The sequence below is a fragment of the Gasterosteus aculeatus genome, chromosome 21 (genome assembly GCF_964276395.1).
Source record: "Gasterosteus aculeatus chromosome 21, fGasAcu3.hap1.1, whole genome shotgun sequence".
Classification (NCBI taxonomy): Eukaryota; Metazoa; Chordata; class Actinopteri; order Perciformes; family Gasterosteidae; genus Gasterosteus; species Gasterosteus aculeatus.
Window position 1 is genome coordinate 17,029,448 of NC_135708.1, and position 18,037 is coordinate 17,047,484.

An 18,037-nucleotide genomic window follows, 5' to 3' on the forward strand; every position below is an offset into this window, starting at 1 on the left:
AGCAGGCATTATGAATTCATCTGTCTGAATCCATTCATTAAAAAGTGCAACTATCAAAGAATAAGAACAAAGACTACGGTAAAATGTCTTCTGCTGGTTCGTTCCTTTTGCCGTTTGATTGCAGTTGTAAACAAACCGGGTGTATTTAAATCACACCAAGCTTCAAATCTGCACTGGATCAATAAACAATGTAATTAAACGTCGAGGACTTTTCTTTTATTGAAAACAAAAACAGACAGCACACTGAAACCAGTTTGCTTTGTGAGATCACGGTCCCTTGCCATAAAGTATAGAGACCCCCCCCCGACCCAGATGGACACCATCTTCTTCACCCCCGTTCTGATTCAGACTCCATCAGTCGGTAGACCTGGTTTCCAAGTTCCTAATAGGGAAACAAAAGGTAATAAATCCCAGGCCGACGCTCACAGCAACCCGGTGAAGGCCGAGGATCGACAGGGAGGATCATCGTAGTGCTGATAAACGTCTGACGAACAAGCTCCCCGTCGCCGTGCGGCCTCGCTTTGATGGCGGCTCATTCAGAGCCTTTTGTTTTAAAAGTACAAAATGTTCACAGGGAAACACGGGTCCAAATGGCTGCAGAGTTAATGAAACGTTCATATGAGGATGCAGAGGATCCGTCTGCAGAGCACCAACGGTCACATGTTAATACGCCGGAACAAAACAAGCACAAAAAAAATAAATGGAAATCATAATGCATATTTGTAAATGTTTATAATCCTGTTATCAAAGTGAGCGTTTAAAGTAAATGGCTAAAGGGTCAGCTTTGATTAAAAGTCTGCATGACAACCCTCCGGCTCAATTACAAAACAAGTAACAGACTCAAAGTTAATAAGCGAGGGAGATGGATATTTGACCACATTTTAATACGGCACCTAGTGTTTCTAGTGTGACAGTTGACTGCCGACACCAAAGCTTATGAAACTGAAATCATGCGTAACATTAAATGAAAAAAAACAAAAAAACAAAAAACGAGAACATTATTCCGAAAAGAACCTTGTGCCACCATTCCCATCAAAAAAAGGTTCCGAAATACTGCTTGTAATCCCTTTGCTCACCTTGTTAATGACCAAAGTTATATAGAGGCAATGAGAACACAAATAACAGCGCTGCACCAACGTGATGTTTGTGGCGTTCCCTTGATATGAGGCGACGCGGCATGATGTGCGTGCGTGTGTGTGTGTAGTGTAAATCACGCCCAGTGCAGCCCTGCTGTGCACACTGCTACTAATGCTCCTAGCTCGCTGAAATGACTCCTCCTCCACTGCTGTAAAAGGAACGTCCGGCAGCAGGTGACCAGGTCAGTCCGTTGGTTCTGCTCCATTCGGGAGAAGCACCAGCTCCACTCGGCTCAGCCTCGGGCCGTCTCCACGGGCCAAAGTCCCAGTTTATCATTAAAAATTCAAATTAAAAGTACAAATAAGCCAAGAAGCTGTTGTTGCCACCGGGTGGGTGGTGCAGGTAGTCAGGCTATTGGCGGCTGGGGGCGGGGCTATCTGAGGCCGGCCCTCGATGTCATCCACTCAAGGCCCTGGCATAGACTACACAAAACAAAGACGGGTCAGCAGATGAACAATGAACACACTTTGTACAGAAAACATAACTTCAAGGATGTTTGAGCGGATTTCATTTTTCTGCAAAGAACGTTTACGTTCTTCCTGTTTGTGCGGAGAAGAAATGTGCAGCGCTGAGGCTTCAAGCTCGGCTGGTGGTTGACCGGTTTAAGCAGTACTAAAAAACGTCTGTTCTGTTGCACTAAACAGACACATTACTGTGCAATATGCCACATTTAACGTAGTTTTTTTCCTCAATTTTCTGGATTATTAATGTTAACAATGTGTCCTAACGTCATGGAGCCAAAAACAGAAGGCGTGTGATGCGATTCAAGCAAGGGGTCTTTAAATACCCATTGATGGGGTCAAGAAGGGGCTAACAGAGACAACAGCACACAGATGTCTCCCTAGTGACCATTCATTTACCCTCTAATTATTCTCTTCTCATTCTAATTTCGTGCACAAGCAACTTATAGAGGGCAGCGAGTGGAACTCTCAGTCAGGTATCCAGATAGATGTCACTGAACAAATGAGACTCCTGCTCAGTATCGACATCAATGGTCACATGGTGCTCACCCCTCTCCTGTGAGGGCACAGCAGGACTGTATGTGCCAGGGGTGGTCTTTGATGGAGCTCAGGGTGAGGTATTTGGAGATCTCTGCCGCGGACATACAGTCCTTCATATCCTGCTTGTTGGCGAATATCAACACAGCGGCTTTCCGCAGGTCCTGAGGGGAGAACGGAGAGAACAATGAAATTACAACGGTGCACTCTTCCACCGTTTGAAGCTCTGAACGTGGCACGCTGGAAGGCGCCCGCCTTGGTGGAAAACCGCAGTCCTTTAGAAAAACAGAGGGAGTGTAGTCTGCTTCCTTATGCTTATACAAGAGATGCGGGGTTACCTCATGAGCCAGCATCCTGTAGAGCTCCTCTTTAGAGATGACCAGCCGCTCTCTGTCCGTGCTGTCCACCACCAGAATGATGAACTGCACAGTGGGAGGAAAAACAAATAAACAAACCACAAACAAAGAACTCTCTCCAAAAAAAAAAAGAAGGCATTTACAGAAATGCAATTTGCCCCAACGGGTGAGCATTTCCGGGCCAAGGCCCCCACAATGACCGCTATGCCAAAAGCCCCGGTTTGAATGAGAAAGAGTGACCCCCGTTTCACAAAAGGTCGGAGGCCCTTTCGTGATGGTGGGGCGGCATTTGTAACCAAACAACTCCGCAAAAGGTTTCAACATTCAACAATACGCTGTCAGACATTACAGGAACACACATGGCGGCCGGAGATCCGCAGGAGTCCGTCTCGGTGGAGCGTAAGAGTGACCTTGCCATAGGAACAAACACATGGTTCCTATAGTAACCGCTCAAATACTTCTCTGCCATGAACCTCAAACTGCAAACAGTTATATTTTATTACTGTTAAAGTGTTTATTACTGTTAGTGTTGTCTGCTCCTGAAACGATGGTTGAAACCAGAAACAAAAATCGGTTTATTGATTCATCCTTTATATATATATATATATAAAGTTTTGTCATATATATGACCAAGAAAAGGAAAATCTTCCCCCGGAGAAGCTAAAAATGGTCGTTTTTGCTTGAAAAAAGAAGAAGTAAAAACTGAAAATGTATTAAAAATCTTTAATTACGCAATTAATTAAGTAGTTACAGAATAATATTTATTGTCCAATTGTTTCAGGTCTTTGGCAGAGACGTGTCAGAGAGCCGAGGAGTCAGGTCATGGGCGGGTTAAATCAACACTGCTGTCTCGCGTCGTGGCAGATGTTCCACCAAGAACATTTAATCCGCACGGAGAGCTCGTTTTAAAAAGACGCATCTGCCACGACTTTCCTCCTCCTCCTCCTCCTCCTCAAACTCTGCGGAGGCTGACCGTCGCTTTGCTTTTTAGTCGGGCCCCTTTGTGAAAGGCTGACCTCTGACCTTGGGCGGCCCCTGCTGCCGCCTGTGCTCTGAACAAACACACCAGCTGCCACGCTCATGGAAAAAAGAAACGCAGCTGGACAATACGTCTGTTTCCCTCATCTGCTGGGCGGTAGTACGCCGTGTACACAATGTGTTCCATTCCTCACCTCCGTATTGGAGTAGTAGGTGTTCCAGGAGGACCTGAGAGACTCCTGTCCTCCAATATCCCACATCAGGAAGTGAGTGTTCTTCACCACTATTTCCTCCACGTTGCTTCCGATGGTGGGGGACGTGTGGACGACCTCGTTCATAAGACTTGATAAAAACAGAATCACAGAGTGAGTCTTGGCTGGAGGAGGTCGGCCGAGTTAAAGGGAGTTCCCACTTGTAGATTTGACGCATAAAACTACTTACAATTGGTAGAGGATGGTGGTTTTTCCGGCATTATCGAGTCCAACAATTATCACCTTGTGCTCTGCAGAACAAACACAACACAAACTTGAAGAGGACATTGTGGAATTCTCCTCTCCGTCGGTGCCAATGAGTACGTCATCGAGTACATCTGGAGTTCGTCTATACAATGCATTCATGTTACGTCATTGCAGCCCATTCAAAATGCTACAGGCTAAACTTATCAAAAGATTACTTTAATACTAGACATCAAGTTTTATTGAAACTACAGGCACTTATTTCCATTCGTTAAAAACCTGCTAGAACAGTTTGCAACAGTGAAGGCGTTGAGGGCCACGAAGCAGACGGATTAAATGCAGAATCTGAGCTGACACTGGCGTGCAAAAATAGCTCGCTTTTAGTGTTTTGACTTTTCCGGCCTTCCGAGGGGTTTGGCAGAGGAGAAGGAAGGAAGTGCGGTCAGAGGGCTTGAAGTTGTGACAGTCTGTGTGTGCATTGTATTTGGAGTTGGAGGTCTTTTGCTTCCTTAATGAGGACGATCCAGACAACACAACTAAGACCGATGGGGGGAATTTACCGTCATCAAAACTGGACTTGATAATAAATCTCCTTCGACATGCATACGAGTCTACCGAAAAGAAGCAACCACGATGTGAGGACCACGGACACGTAGCACAGTTTGTGTCGCTTTCCTTTAAAACGTATGAGGTGGCTGAGAACAAACTGATGATGGTTCACTTCAGTGGATTCATGAGAATTGCAATCTAAGCAGAACACTTAAGGAATACCTATTTCCAACAGTAATGTGCTTATTCTGCAAAAATGTCTGGGTCTTGTGCCACAACACGGAGCCCTTTAATGTGGTGACACGGCACCTCAGGCGCATGAGGCTGCAGCAAAAAAGGATCTGGAATAAAGTGAAGCAATAAAAACACAAGACTATTTAGGCGATCCAGTGGCCGTGCGATATACATGTAATTAACTTCTGCTCACTCAGTCCTCATCTATAATCTGCTCACAAAGTGAGTGCAACCTGACACCGGGGACAGAAAATAACACCTCAAAGCCCAAAAGCTATTCATCAGAGGAATATATACACACACACACAATATGTGATGACAACAAGGACAACTGGAGTAGAGCAGAATATACAAATACTCAGCCTGCCACGGACACACAATCCTTTGTGTCATCAACTCTTAAGGGCAAACAAAACTCCCGTATAGGAATAAAACTACTGTGCAAGCCGGTCAGATGCATCTCAGTGAGATTCAATTAAACAATCACTACGCAGTGTTAGCCAGCTAAGTTGTAGTAAAGTAGCGGGGACTCCTGAACGACGAGGCAACGTTACAGCTGCAGCAGGCGAACGCGGACTCACCGCTCAGTAAATAATGTTTGTTGACAAGCGGAGACAACGGGGGAACTACTGGAGCGGCGAGACGGGGAACTGTCGCTTAGATGGCCGTTTATTGACGCGCGAGCTGAACAAAAGACAGAGAGAGTCCTCGAGTCCAAACGAGATGTGGCACGATAATCTCCCCCCTCCTCCTCCCCCCACATGTGTTATTGTGGCTAACTGACTGCTGCTCACTTTAAGCTAACGGGCTAGCAAGTGTTATCCGCGGATCAGCGGCGCGCGCGGGTTAGTGAGCCGTTAACGGCTTCACCGACACCCACCTTGGTTGCAGAAGAAGCTCCACAGTTTGGCGAATATGAGGCCCATTGTTCGGGTTAACGTCCGTCCGTCCGTCGATAGAGCGAGCACCGAGCCTCTCCGCTCCCGGGGTCCACACTCCACAACCCGCCGCGGTTTGCTAACGTTAGCTGGACGATCCCTCGTAGACGGAACACCTCACCGACCTTCTGGACGCCGACTCCATGCGGTCCGGTCACGCACTAAAACGGAGCTCAGAGGCTAAAACGACGTGCGGTGACTTGTCGAGCACGGTGCGGTTATCGTCGAAGCGTCCGGCGAACCGCGCGAGCCGCCGGGTGATGACTGCGGCACCGAGTTGACTCCGCTTCGCACGGCTTCTTCTGGCCGCTGGCTGCTGGTTGTGGTTCGGTGCGCTGAAAAAAAAAAAAGCAACCCCAGATCTTCGATTCTCGCCCGGTTACGTGATGACGTCACGGCGTGTTCACGTTGTCTTTTTGTCTTTCTTTTTTAAAATGACTCAAAGTTGTGGAAGTAACTGTGTGTGAGGTTGTTACCTCTGGACAACGTGTTGGAGGCTGCAATGGATCATGTGCGAAATAACACTTTTGATGGTGCAACAGGTTAAAACAACAGTGCAATTACACTTGTTATAACATGTTGCTGAAATGTGTTGTTAAAATTATTCAAAGTCACTTATAGTTTGAACTGTAAGCAATTATTAGCAAACACAGACAACAGGGTGCATTACTTTTTACATTTATGAATCGAACTACTGTCACGTGACATAGTTTGTGACGTATGCGGAAGTGTTTGGCAAAACAAACGAATACTCCTTGCACAGAGCGTGAGTAGTTACGATTATTAACATAGACTTTACGTTGCCCTCACAATTATATTTTACAATTCATTTAACTCACCACTCATTAACTACGAATGGGCGCATGTAGCGTTCAGATTCTACATAAACGTAAAGTGGTATAATTATAGGTTTGGGTTGATAGTGCATCACGTGCTCATATCTTGACCACAAATATCATATTTCACGTTTTTATATTTAATTCAGATAGTTCCAGTAGTGGTCATACAACTCACATCTCTCTTCTCTCCTCTTTTTCATTTTTGAATGAACTGATATTTTTCTTTGTGCAGATTGAAGAAATGTCTACTTTCCCAAGGATCTCACTGAAGCCTGAAGTTGCTGATCATCTCAGGAGTGTCTTCTTAAACAAGGAGGTAAGAACTTAAATGCGATTTTAATCATGATGAATAATGTGAATCATGAATACACCTTCCATAAAAAACAGATTTGCTCTCTCTCATTGGAAAAGACAACAGAGGAATGATGCCGGAACCTTAGATTTGAGATAAACTGACTTTGAATGTTCCAACAAAATGTTGGTTTAATGTTTAGACGCTATCGTTAAAATGCTTGTTTTATGACCTGTTCGTACTTTGCTTTCACAAACTGGAAGGTTTATTAAAAATAGTGCAGTTCCATGTTGTTTGGGTTCTCATAATTGGAAGATGTTTGCGCTCAGGTGCTGGCTGCAGTCGGCCATCAGGTGGCGGAATCCCGTTTCCAGAAGCTGCTTACGTGTCTGTCTCACCCTCCTTCGCACACTTGTATTCGGGCGAGCACTCATCTTGCTCCCCTGGAGGAGATCCGACACAAGTTGGCAGAAGAGCTGGAAAAGGTGAGGACGAAAGAGGGAGGAAGGAAAGTGGCCGCGGCAGCAGTCAGTGGATTCCTGATCATTCAGTGCGATGTTGTTGTTGTTGTTGTTCTGAGCAGCAGATGTGCAGCTCATCCGCCGGGGAGGTTGCCGTTCAGATCGTTCCTCACCCGCGGATTCCAGACGTGCTGCTCCTTCCCGTCGACGGCCCGAGGTATGTGAGGAATGCTGGAGCCACGTCAGACCAATCTGCTCTACGGAGAGAGAGAATAGAAGGAATAAAATACAGTAGCAGCACAATAATAATAATAATAATAATAATACGTCCAGTGGGGGTTAATTCTCCACGCATGGCACCACGTGCTGTGTCTCCAGAACGCTGCCGCGGTACGAGGTTGTCCAGAGAGACGCAGACGTAAACTAATGTGTCTTCCCTTCCGTCCCGTGTGCCTCAGACCCGTGAAGCAGCTCAGCTCAGAGGTGGTGGTCGGCGCTCAGTGCGGCAGCGCCGTGCTTCGAGGCGCCCACGTCTTCGCCCCGGGGATCGTGGCCAGCCCAAAGTGTGAGACCCTCGAGGGACAGATGCCGTTAAAGTCAACGGGAAACTCATATTTACGAACCGTGTCGATTTGTGCCCATCGAGCGTGAAAACCACCCGTGCGTTTGCTTAACCCTCAGACATGAAGGCCGGGGACGCCGTGTCCGTCCTCTCTGACTCGGAGGGGCGGTGCACCCGAGGAGCCACGAGCTTCCAGGGGAACCGAGTGTTTGTGGGAAACGGAGTCGCTCAAATGGACCGCTCGGCCATCTTCTGCACGGAAGAACCTGTCAAGTAAGGACAAGACATATTTTATTGTCTTCTTGGACCCCGTACAGGAGGATATTTCACATGGTTTAAGGACAAAGTACTTGCATATACTGCCACCAGCCAACAAGTAATCACCGTCATCATAATAGGTTAATATCATAATATTAATAAATAAATCAAACATAGTCACTGTCATCTATTATCTTAGAGGAGTAGGCGTTCGGATGGTGGAGCCACTTTACCAGAGTCCTTCCTTCGATGGAGTTCTGCCCGACATGGCATTCCTGCAGGTATTGATCTCATTAGAATATGTGAGTGAGCTACGATGATTATCAACGTCCTTAAAGTTTACGATAAGAAAGCAGAACAGAGGGATGCGCTGCTTTTCACGTTGTGCAGAACCTTCCCTCTGTAGTTGTGGGACACGTCCTCGGGCCCCGTCCTGGGGAACGGATCCTGGATATGTGCGCTGCCCCCGGAGGGAAGACCTGCCACATCGCTGCGCTCATGAGGGATCAGGTACAAGCTGCAGATGCAAGCTTCAAATTGTAACTGAATCCAACATTTTTTAAATGATTGATTAATTTCTGTACCTATACAGGATAATTGGATATTTATACGGTTTCTTAAGCCTTATTTGGTCTGTCTCACACAGGGCGAGGTTGTTGCTCTGGACAAGATCCGAAATAAGATCGGTCGAATCCGTCAAAATGCCCAAATGTTGCGCTTACGTTCGATCAAAGTTTATTGCTTTGACAGCACCCGAGCTGTGAGCAGCGACCCGACAGCGGGAGCCGAAGGTACGGAGCCACACGACGTACACAGACAAACCGATAACAATAACAATACGTGGAAATATTACTTGTGTTGTGTGTCACCAATTCCAGGACCTCCCTTCCCACCCGAGAGCTTTGACCGGGTCCTTCTGGACGCCCCGTGCAGTGGACTGGGACAGAGACCCAACATGTCCTGCACCTGGAGCCTCAAGGAGATCTGCTCCTACCAGCCGCTGCAGCGCAAGTTGTTCCAGGCTGTAAGTGTGACCGAACACAGAGGAGAGTAGCTCAGGTCGACCAGTAGATGGCGCTGTTGGATTTATATTACACCGCTGTCTTATTGGACCGGTTTCAATGGCGTTTTGGGGGTAAATTACAGGTCAAGATGATAGCTACTCAGTCAGTCCGTCATCTTCTCTATGAGAGGGGGGGGGTCCCGCATTTCATTCATCTCATGACGTGTAGCCGCCACAGCGTTTGTCTCCTTGAGGTTATTCAGCACAAAGACAGATGAGGTGCCGGGAGAAGCGCCGACCTGCGGATTTAAAGTTGTCGCTGTGTTGCAGGCGGTGGGGCTGTTGAAGAAAGGCGGGGTTCTCGTGTACAGCACTTGCACGGTGACTCTATCGGAGAACGAGGAGCAGATAGCCTGGGCCCTCGAGACCTTCCCCTGCCTCATGCTTCAGCCTCAGGTAAAAAAAAACATCCCCAAAAAACACCGGACAGACTCACAAATACGGAGAGGGATGTTCGGAGACCTCACCAAAAACGCACGCTGTCGTCTGCAGGAGCCTCACATCGGGGCAGAGGGCATGCTGGGAGCCGGCCTGTCGCCCGAGCGGCTGCGCCTCCTCCAGAGGTTCAGTCCCGAGCTCACCTGGGACCAGACGGCGGCCCCCCTCCCCTGCAGAGCCGACGGGGACACCATCGGCTTTTTCATCGCCAAGTTCCTGAAAAACTGAGCTGCAGGGCATCTTTTCTCCCTGAGCAACCCCCCTCCACCAAACCCCCCCCCCCCTCTACGCACACCAGGAGGGCAGAACAGTGTTTATGTTACAGCGCCGCGCGCGCTTCGACGGGGCGGCGCTCAGCGAGACGCTCGCTGCGTTGTTTACAGCATCTGCCTCTTAACAGCTGCTCTCTGGAACTGCGGGCCATGTAGGGATGAGTTTTATAAACACCATGGGCAGAGGGGGGGGGGTTGGCAAATGCAGCCAGCCTGCATCGCCATGACAACGATGACGACACAGCTGCCATGGTGGCGGCGGATTGGCCGGATGTGTCGGAGCAGGAAGCAGCGTGGAGGTGTGTTTTCGTACCTCCGTGACTTCTGCTGCTTGTAAGGGAGAGATGGTGCCGGGTGTAGTTCATCCACCTGGAGGACGTGGTGCATTTCTTCAGATTAAAATGTAAAGACCTTTTTCTTTTCGTACGTTATGTATTCAGCAACTGCAAATTATATGATCACACTGATGAAACGTTGGTATGAGTGCAAATTAAATGACCCGTCACAAGGGCATTCATTGAGTGTCCTTTAAACCTGCGCAAGAGTTATAGATTTGTCCTCTGCTCAATCCCCTCTCCCCGGGAGTACCGTTACCCTCGTATACGTCCATCCACACACATCTGTCTGGGAACGCCAGCAGCTGCTGGTTAAAATGGCGGCTTGGTTTCTCTGCTGCACCAAAGGTAAACAATCCCGAGATCCAATCAGCTGCCCCTCTGTGAGCGCTGGTCTATTTTGGAGGCGTCTAGCGTGTGGAGAAGCTATTTTGGATGCATCCCATCAGTCTTGTCGTTCGTGTGTGTCGACGTTGTCATGGCGACTCGGGAGGAAGGCCGAGGAGTCCGCCTCAATTTTTCAGCAGAGTTTGAGATGACTATTTATAGGCGGCGCTCTTCTCCTCTGTCTGGGTCTTCTAAAAAAAAAAAAAATCACAAATCAAATCATTCTCCATTCTCATCAGCGCTTTGTTCTGCCAACTTTATTCTTTATATTTATGCATCATGTACACACACATGTACACAGTTAGAAAATCTGTACTGCTACCAGCGTAGCATTAGAAATGTAGTCTTCTGTAGTTACAATTGTCAGACGAAATCAAAGGAAGTGAAGGGACGCGGTGGGTTTGTAAACGGAGGGACATTCACGGTCAATTCTTTATTTTAAGTATCGTGAATTTGAAAAGTTTAAAGTTGATCCAACGTCAGGGACTCCTGAAATAGAATGTGGTCTGGTAAACATTTTGGAATTGTTTGAGTTGCAAATGCATCTTTTTACTATTATTATTGAGTAACATACTTAAGATAACCCGAGAAGAACAACCTTCAAACTCTGGAGTTCAAGTAGAAATAAAACAACATTCATCAGAAAAAGGGGGTCAGACTTAATAAAAGATGAACCTTGATGGCGTTTTAATTGAAGACCTACAGAAAAGTAGCAATGTCATATCGAATGTCACTTGAAGCCAACGTGAATCAGTAAAAGTGCAGATTGAAGTGTGTGTCAATGTTACAAAACGTTTCTGGACCAACACAAAGAGAACAGTACTGCATGTTGGAGAGGAAGTTATTGCCTTGGAAAGCAAGACTAAGGTGCACCTCGAGCGAGGCTTAAATATGTCCGAACCAAAAGGTCTAAAACCATGGACGCAGAATAAATAATAAAATAAGCCATAAATGAGGAACATTAAACTCAGGGAGTAGTCTGACTCATTGGGGAATACGCTTATTTTCTTTATGGCCAAGATTTAGATGAGAAGATTGACTTTGAATCTTTCTTTTTCAATTTGACCCTGCAGCTAGCGTTAGCAGCGAGTTAGCTTAAAAGCAAAAGCTCTTTTGAGATTCAGTTTTGTGTGTGAGATTTAAAGTGTAAATCATTGAGCTTTAGATGCTGGGGGGCTTCATATCGGAGTGTTACTGATCTTCTCATCTAGACTCAGTTGGCATTTATTCAGGAACCGAAAACCGCTGCAGTTTAACCCAAAAAAATAGTCTTGTTCTTGTTTTTTAGACGAGCATCACTCATAAATGTGGACAGAATGATAAAAACACCTTCCAGTATAACAAGTACAGCAGAGTAGAATTCAACAGCACCACAAACCGCAGTTTCCAAAATGATGATGATAAAATTCAGGTTGATCAAAGTTGAACATCAGGACCGGTTTATTGCAGGACTCTTATCTTTAGGCTGCACTATTGGAGCTACGTGTACCCGATAAACTCTCAGCAGGACGTAAGCCTATTTCCCAAATTGACGAAACTACTCTTTTAAACAAAAATACAGCATCAAACTCACTTGGCGAGTCAACCTTTGCAGTCGAAACCGAGCAGTAGTCCAAAGGAACAAATCATTCAAGTGGTAGCAAGCAAAATGAGTAAAAACAATTAAAAAAAAATGTAAATGCTAATCACAGAAAGCACAGAAAAAGAATTCTGCTTTTGTGTCATGCTTCATCAAACACAATAAAATATGCATATTTGAGAATATCCGTGAATATCCGCACATAAACGACGTCTATGCATAGATACACACGCGCGCACACACACACACACACACACACACACACACACATATATTTATATATTTATATTTTGTATCTACGTAATCAAAATCCTGCCATTGAAAAAGATGCAACAGCCTTTACAAAGGAAGTGTACATAAATAGGATGCTGTGGTTTGCGGGCGTAGCAGCAGGTCTTCAGAGGGGTCCGGTCCGGTCCGTCACTGGTGGATGTAGGAGTCTCTGGCCCATTCCCCCGCCTCGCCCCTCTTTTTGGGCGCCACCTCCCCCTCCCGGTCCCGGTCCCTGTCCCGGTCGTAGTAGTGGTGGTGGTGGTCGCGGGCCGGCCGGTGGTGGTGCGAGCGCTGCTTGTTCCGCTCGTTGTGGTCCTGCTCGCGCTCCTTAGAGCGGTGGTGTCCGGCAACGCCGCCGCCGCCGCGGCCGGCCTCCTCCGCCCCGCCGCCGCCACCGCCGCCGCGGTGGTGGTGGTGGTGGTGGTGGTGGTTGTGGTCCCGGTGGGGCAGCGGCTCGTACCGCTGTTGCTGCTGGGGGTGCCCCTCCCCTATATCCTCATCCTCCTCCTCCTCTTCCTCCTCCTCCTCCTCCTCCAACTCCTCCCCCTGCTCCTGGTGGTGCAGCTGAGTGCGCGGCTCGTTATAAGCGGAGTCCTTGCTCTCTCGGCTCTCTCGGCTCTCGGGGGTCTCCGAGTCCAACGTCTCCTGCCGCGAGAGGCCCCGCCCCCGACTGTTGTGGTGGTGGTGATGGTGGTTCTGGTGCTCGGTCCTGGTGGAAGACGAACGGTGGTGGATGTGTGGCGCTCTCCTGGAGGCCTCGGTCCTCGGGGGCCGCTCCTCCTCCTCCTCCTCCTCCTCCTCCTCCTCCTCCTCGCCCTCCCCCTCGGCCTCTGCGTCCGCCTGGTCCTGGTCCTGGTGGTGGTGGTGGTGGTGGTGGTGGTGATGGTGCTGGTGATCCTCTCTGGAGCCCTTTCGCTCCACTAGTGCTTTGTCTCCTTTCTGCTCCGCGGTGCCGGCCTGCGGTCAGTAACACACGTCAGTCAGTCGGGCGACGGAAAGCAAAGAAATGCACTGCAAACGCACACAAACACAACTCATGCTGCAGATTAACACACACACACACACACCAACACACTGCTTAAATATTCATCAACCACCAATTGAAGGTTGTTGAATCCTGGAGGACAAAAATCTTCAAGGTATTTTGTACTTTTTTTGCAGGACCGTCCTTATGGATTTGCGGCACCCGGAGTGTAAAAAGCCTTTTCGGGGGCCTCTGCTCACTCACCACACTAGTAATCACATGTCAAGCTCACTCCTGCTCCTCATCAATATCAGGGTTCTCCTCATTGTCAGTCTTACATTTCCCATTGTGATGGCAGTGGGTGGAGAGAGGGGTAGAGGTTAAGGTATTATCTGCCATTTACTCAGATATCTGAAAATCAATCCTGCACGACCAGCTTTAGTATCGCGCCGTTACTGTGTGTCTCCCTGCCACTCGCTGCAGGTGTGGCTCTGTGTGGCCTTTGCTTTCGTACCTGCACGCCGGAGACCAGCGCTGGCCCGGGGGGCAGGGTGGCGGCGGGCAGAGAGGTCAGTAGTGGGTTGGGGGGGTTGCAGCTGGTGGGGTGGGTGCTTTTCCAGTAGGCCTCCAGGTAATCGGCCATGTGCTCACATGCATCCTCCAGCTGGTTCTCGTCCAGGATGATGTCAAACATCTCCTGGGGAGGGAGGGCCGGGTTCAGACGGGCTCAAAGAAAGTGGTGCGGTGCAGCAGTGGAATTTCACAATAAAAGACTGACGCTAGGGGCCGTTTTAAAGACGCCTTTACGCTTATTTTTCTTCATCAAATATACACATACAAAATGTCCATTTAATAAAGCCCAGGGGACTAAATAGGAAATAGCAATCGGCATTCCTTCTGAGAACATCTGAAACAGTGATTCCCTAAAGATATGGATGCTATTTGGATTAAATTAAGCCCCTATTCTCAGAAGCCCGGGGTGCTTGCTTCATTTTTATAAAATAATAACTAAGCAGATTACTGAAGAGCAGAAATAGAACTGGCACGAATTATAAAGCTTAAAAGAAAAAAAGGACTTCAGACACGTATGAAACTTAAGACAGAACCATCTCTAAAGGACCAAACTGCGGGTCGCTTTGAACACGGGAGCGTGCGTGTGTGTGTGTGTGTAGTTCTGGCGGCGTTACAGAGACTTACAGGAGGGCACTGAGCCAGCTTGTCAGCGGCCACCATCTGGACATTGAGGTGTTTGGCCTGCGACTTTCCTCTGGACTTGATGAGCCGCTGCAGCACCTGAGGGCGAACAAGGCGACGGCGTCGTGCCGGTTTTGTTAAGACAAAAACGCGATTTAGGCTTTGAGCAATGTTCGAGTTAACAAAAGCCTCTTTAAGAAAGAAGTGAAAGCTGGTACGGGGTTCATCGAGTGTTGCATCGTTTGCTTGAACTCTGCTTCGGTTTTAGATTTCTGCTACTAGATTTCAGATGAGGGTTTTCCATAAAAGAACAGAATAGGATTGTCTTTTGAATACCAAATCATTGATAAATATTAATCCATTCCAGTTAGAGACATTTTCTCAGATGCTTTTCTATTTAACTAAAGTTGCCCCCCTACATTGTCCAGTATTTCATAAGTTTACATCCAGAAATGATCATTCCATGAGTTTTTAATCCTTAAATCCGGAGGGACGTCTAGTACAAATGTAAAGAAATGAAAGTATTTCAACATTGCTGCATTAGTACTTTTACTTACTTTTCATCGCCGCGGTTTATAAAGTTTCACTATAACTTGTAAAAGCACTGAGGTCAGCTGTAAATGATCCAACAGCAGATTGTAATTCAGAGGACAGGTGGTGGCGAGCAGATCATCTCATCCCGCTGCGCGTGTGATTCACACCGACGCCGCTTTGATTCAAAGCTTCCTCTTCAGCAACGCTCCTCTCTCGCTCTCTACGTCAACCAAATGCGCAATTTCTATCTCGCGCTGATCACCGTATCGTGACCTTTTTTCCTCTTTGCCGTTGAAAGTCAAACGGATGAATCGGTCCCCTCGAGCATCTGCTGCAATCACCACACTTCGATGAGAAGCTCAGCCGGATCAAACCGGTCGGTCCCCACTCACCTTGGGAGAGGTGATCTTGACGTAGACGATGATGGGCGCCAGCGACGTCTTCCCCAGCTGCGACGGGTGGTTGATGGTGTCGGCGTCCAGAACCACCAGCTGCAACGTCCGCGCCAGCTCGAAGATCCTCTCGATCTCACTCTGGACTTCAGCTGGACGAGAGAAGACGCAGCGGGCCGTCAATAAAGAGATTGTCTTATAAACAGGTCGCTTCTTATTGGGAACCAGAATCACTCTTTATTTCTCTTGTCTTTATTTGTCACGTCACGTCTTTACTGTAAAGTCCTTTGTGTCAATCGTTGAGCAAAGTGCTGCATCAACACCTCTTTACTTTCTGTCTGGTTGACTCATTTCTCTCCGTTGCGTAGAAACCTAAATATTCAAAGGACTTGGGGACTTTAGGGACCTGGCTCGGAGACACGTTTCGGGAGAGAGACGGCGAGCTATCGCCCGCTCGCCAACTGTTACATCACACGGCCTCCGCTCGGCTCCCCGACAGACGACGACGTGACGGCAGAAACTCGCCTACAAACATCGCAGCGGGGCGCGAGTCCCAAAGCGAGAGGAGCTTCACGACTTCCAGTCACGACAAAGCCTGAAGTGAGCCGATACGTTTACAACATTCCAACCCAACAGCGCGCTCTCATTTTTTTTTTTTCATGAAGTAACTGTACGCAAAATGGGGCGAGAAGCTTCCGCTTGTTTCCGAATCGAGCACGAATGAAGCATCAAGCATCAAGCGGATGTCACTTTGGATTTAAAACGTCCGTCTGCATCGGAAAAACCTCTGTTTGAATTTGATGAATGATTTCTTTGGGGGAAATTGGAGATTTCAGGCCTCGATAGTGCACGACGAACCTCGATGAGCTCGTGGAAAACGGGGAAGCGGTAAAGTAGTTTGGTGACTGCGTATGAAAAAGTCCAGCACGATAAGACTTTTTCGCCTCTGGCATACAACTCACCTTGGATTTCTGACTGCGCGGCTGATGCTTATGTTGATAAAAGGCAAAGATTAAACAGAGGAATGTTTTTCGTCCTGATTACATCCGAACCCACATCGGCCTCGGTGGAATCAGAGCGCTTCCTGAACATGTTATGCTGCATTTATCTTTCATTCCCAACAAAAGAAAAGTGAGCGAGGCCTTTCCGGGGCCCGTCGGGAGCTGTCACCAGATTTCCCTTAATCGCTTCCTTCCTTTTCGCCACGAAAAACATTACGGATCAAAACGCTAAACGCTCCCAGGCGCCGTCGGTGTTTCTTTTTTTTTTTTTGTTAACGTACCCAGGTTGGAGCGGGTGTTGGAGCGCTCGATGATGGCGTGCTTGCTGGGATTGTTCAGGACCGAGCGCTTGGCCAGAGAGATGTCCGCCGTCACGCGAGTGATCGATATTCTGAAAGGAGGCGCACGAGAAGCAGCTGGTTCACTCGATGTCGGGGACAACAAAGTAACAAAGAGAAAATGAGAGAAGAGCAGCGGCTGGGAGTTAAAAGAAATATATATAGATATCTTCTTTAAATGGAATAATAGTGATTCGATCATTCATGAATTCACAATCTGAATTGTCATATTGTCATATTGACTCAAAAGAGTGTACAAAAGCCCGTTGTTTTTTCATAAAGGCTATTGTTTTATTGCATTAGCACAAAACAGGCTGTCATCATACTTCATCTATTAATTGATCTTTATCAGTGTTCATGATTAAAACGGCGCCATTCACTTACATCACAGACATTTGTACGGTAAGTGTGATGGAAGACATCATTAGAAAAGGGGTTTAAAAAGTTTAGCTTTGTGTTCTCCAAAGGGGGTTTTCACGGCTGAATGTGGGAACGCACAGATTGCGTTGTCGCCCTTTGAACCCTGCGCGAGGAGGCGGACTCGGCAGCGGTCACTGCTGGCGAGTCCGAGTGGGTCCGAGCGTTGTGCACCTTCACGGCCGCCAGTGAGGAGAGTCTCTGCTCTGCTCGAGGGCCACTATGGCCTATTAAGGACATGGAGAGGGCCTATTTAAAGAGGCGGCACACATCTCCGGGCCAAACGCACTCCCTCGGCCAACCTCGGGGGACGGATGAATGCCGCTCCGTGGAGCCGGAGGGGGGAGGAATGAGGAAGAAAGCGGGAGGAGAAAAGGTCACGGCGAGCCTTCCTACCTTCCCTCGAATCGGTGTTTCAAAAAGTCAAACAGAGCTTTTTGCATCATGTCTGTCACCTGCGGAAAAAAAGCACATTAAGGGAAAAGAGTTTGAAAAGGGGGGGAAGACAACATTTCTAACAAAACTGGGGATTCGGACGCACCTCGTAGCCCTTCAGCGACGGCCCCACCAACACCACGGGCCGCATGGAAGGCACCACATCGTACGGAGGAACGTGTTCCGCCTGAGGGGAGGACAAGAAGGAAAACAGTCGCAAACGTCTGTGGAGACAAAGTAAACACTCGCCATCCACAAATCACTCGAGGGGTTCGGAGCGACGCTGAGCGACGCCGCGATTAGAAGCGCCGGGGACGGCGCGAACCGTGAAATGGGAGAGAAACACCAGCATTGATCC

At 48.0% G+C, this 18,037-nt stretch overlaps 3 protein-coding genes across 18 annotated transcripts in view; 1 reads left to right on the plus strand and 2 right to left on the minus strand.

Annotated features, from left to right (window-relative positions):
* Positions 1–194: 194 nt before the first annotated feature.
* On the minus strand, positions 195–5,995 carry arl8 (ADP-ribosylation factor-like 8). Of its 2 annotated transcripts, XR_005710385.2 has the most exons (7): positions 5,588–5,720; positions 3,911–3,971; positions 3,664–3,811; positions 2,474–2,557; positions 2,148–2,299; positions 1,316–1,559; positions 195–1,285 (listed from the first exon to the last, which is right to left on the minus strand). XR_005710385.2 is itself a non-coding variant. In XM_040167113.2 (6 exons), exons 1-6 carry the CDS (start codon positions 5,631–5,633, stop codon positions 1,511–1,513), a joined length of 540 nt encoding a protein of 179 aa, XP_040023047.1. In that variant the 5' UTR covers positions 5,634–5,995; the 3' UTR covers positions 195–1,510. The 2 variants fall into 2 exon arrangements, 1 of the variants encoding a protein (XP_040023047.1); XM_040167113.2 differs by having other exon boundaries at positions 195–1,559; positions 5,588–5,995.
* Positions 5,556–10,363, plus strand: nsun6 (NOP2/Sun RNA methyltransferase 6). 4 transcript variants are annotated; one of them, XM_040167104.2, is made up of 12 exons: positions 5,556–6,187; positions 6,717–6,800; positions 7,106–7,261; positions 7,360–7,454; positions 7,696–7,802; positions 7,919–8,072; positions 8,257–8,338; positions 8,448–8,567; positions 8,704–8,848; positions 8,936–9,081; positions 9,391–9,516; positions 9,613–10,363. In XM_040167104.2, exons 1-12 carry the CDS (start codon positions 6,155–6,157, stop codon positions 9,784–9,786), a joined length of 1,422 nt encoding a protein of 473 aa, XP_040023038.2. In that variant the 5' UTR covers positions 5,556–6,154; the 3' UTR covers positions 9,787–10,363. The 4 variants fall into 4 exon arrangements, with proteins under 4 accessions (XP_040023038.2, XP_040023039.2, XP_077952093.1 ...); XM_040167105.2 differs by having other exon boundaries at positions 5,609–6,156; XM_078095967.1 differs by having other exon boundaries at positions 6,053–6,187; positions 7,363–7,454.
* A 431-nt stretch (positions 10,364–10,794) lies between these two features.
* cacnb2a (calcium channel, voltage-dependent, beta 2a) overlaps positions 10,795–18,037 on the minus strand; it is a 37,064-nt gene continuing 29,821 nt past the window's right edge. For all 12 annotated transcript variants that reach the window (XM_078095956.1, XM_078095955.1, XM_078095958.1 and 9 more), the window contains 7 exons: positions 17,786–17,866; positions 17,641–17,699; positions 16,771–16,880; positions 15,489–15,640; positions 14,566–14,661; positions 13,883–14,065; positions 10,795–13,361 (listed from right to left, as the gene is read on the minus strand). In XM_078095956.1, the coding sequence (XP_077952082.1) occupies positions 12,552–13,361; positions 13,883–14,065; positions 14,566–14,661; positions 15,489–15,640; positions 16,771–16,880; positions 17,641–17,699; positions 17,786–17,866 (1,491 nt within the window). In that variant the 3' untranslated portion in view covers positions 10,795–12,551. The remainder of the gene's footprint in view (positions 13,362–13,882; positions 14,066–14,565; positions 14,662–15,488; positions 15,641–16,770; positions 16,881–17,640; positions 17,700–17,785; positions 17,867–18,037) is intronic.

Excerpts from the sequence above, each read along its gene's own strand:
- arl8 (XM_040167113.2), bottom strand. The coding sequence starts at position 5,633 with ATGGGCCTCATATTCGCCAAACTGTGGAGCTTCTTCTGCAACCAAG. Across the intron at positions 2,558-3,663 it reads CCTACTACTCCAATACGGAG|TTCATCATTCTGGTGGTGGA; the intron begins GTGAGGAATGGA and ends CCCACTGTGCAG. Across the intron at positions 2,300-2,473 it reads ACAGGATGCTGGCTCATGAG|GACCTGCGGAAAGCCGCTGT; the intron begins GTAACCCCGCAT and ends TTCTCCCCTCAG.
- nsun6 (XM_040167104.2), top strand. The coding sequence starts at position 6,155 with ATGTGCGAAATAACACTTTTGATGGTGCAACAG. Across the intron at positions 6,188-6,716 it reads CACTTTTGATGGTGCAACAG|ATTGAAGAAATGTCTACTTT; the intron begins GTTAAAACAACA and ends TTCTTTGTGCAG. Across the intron at positions 8,339-8,447 it reads CCGACATGGCATTCCTGCAG|AACCTTCCCTCTGTAGTTGT; the intron begins GTATTGATCTCA and ends CACGTTGTGCAG.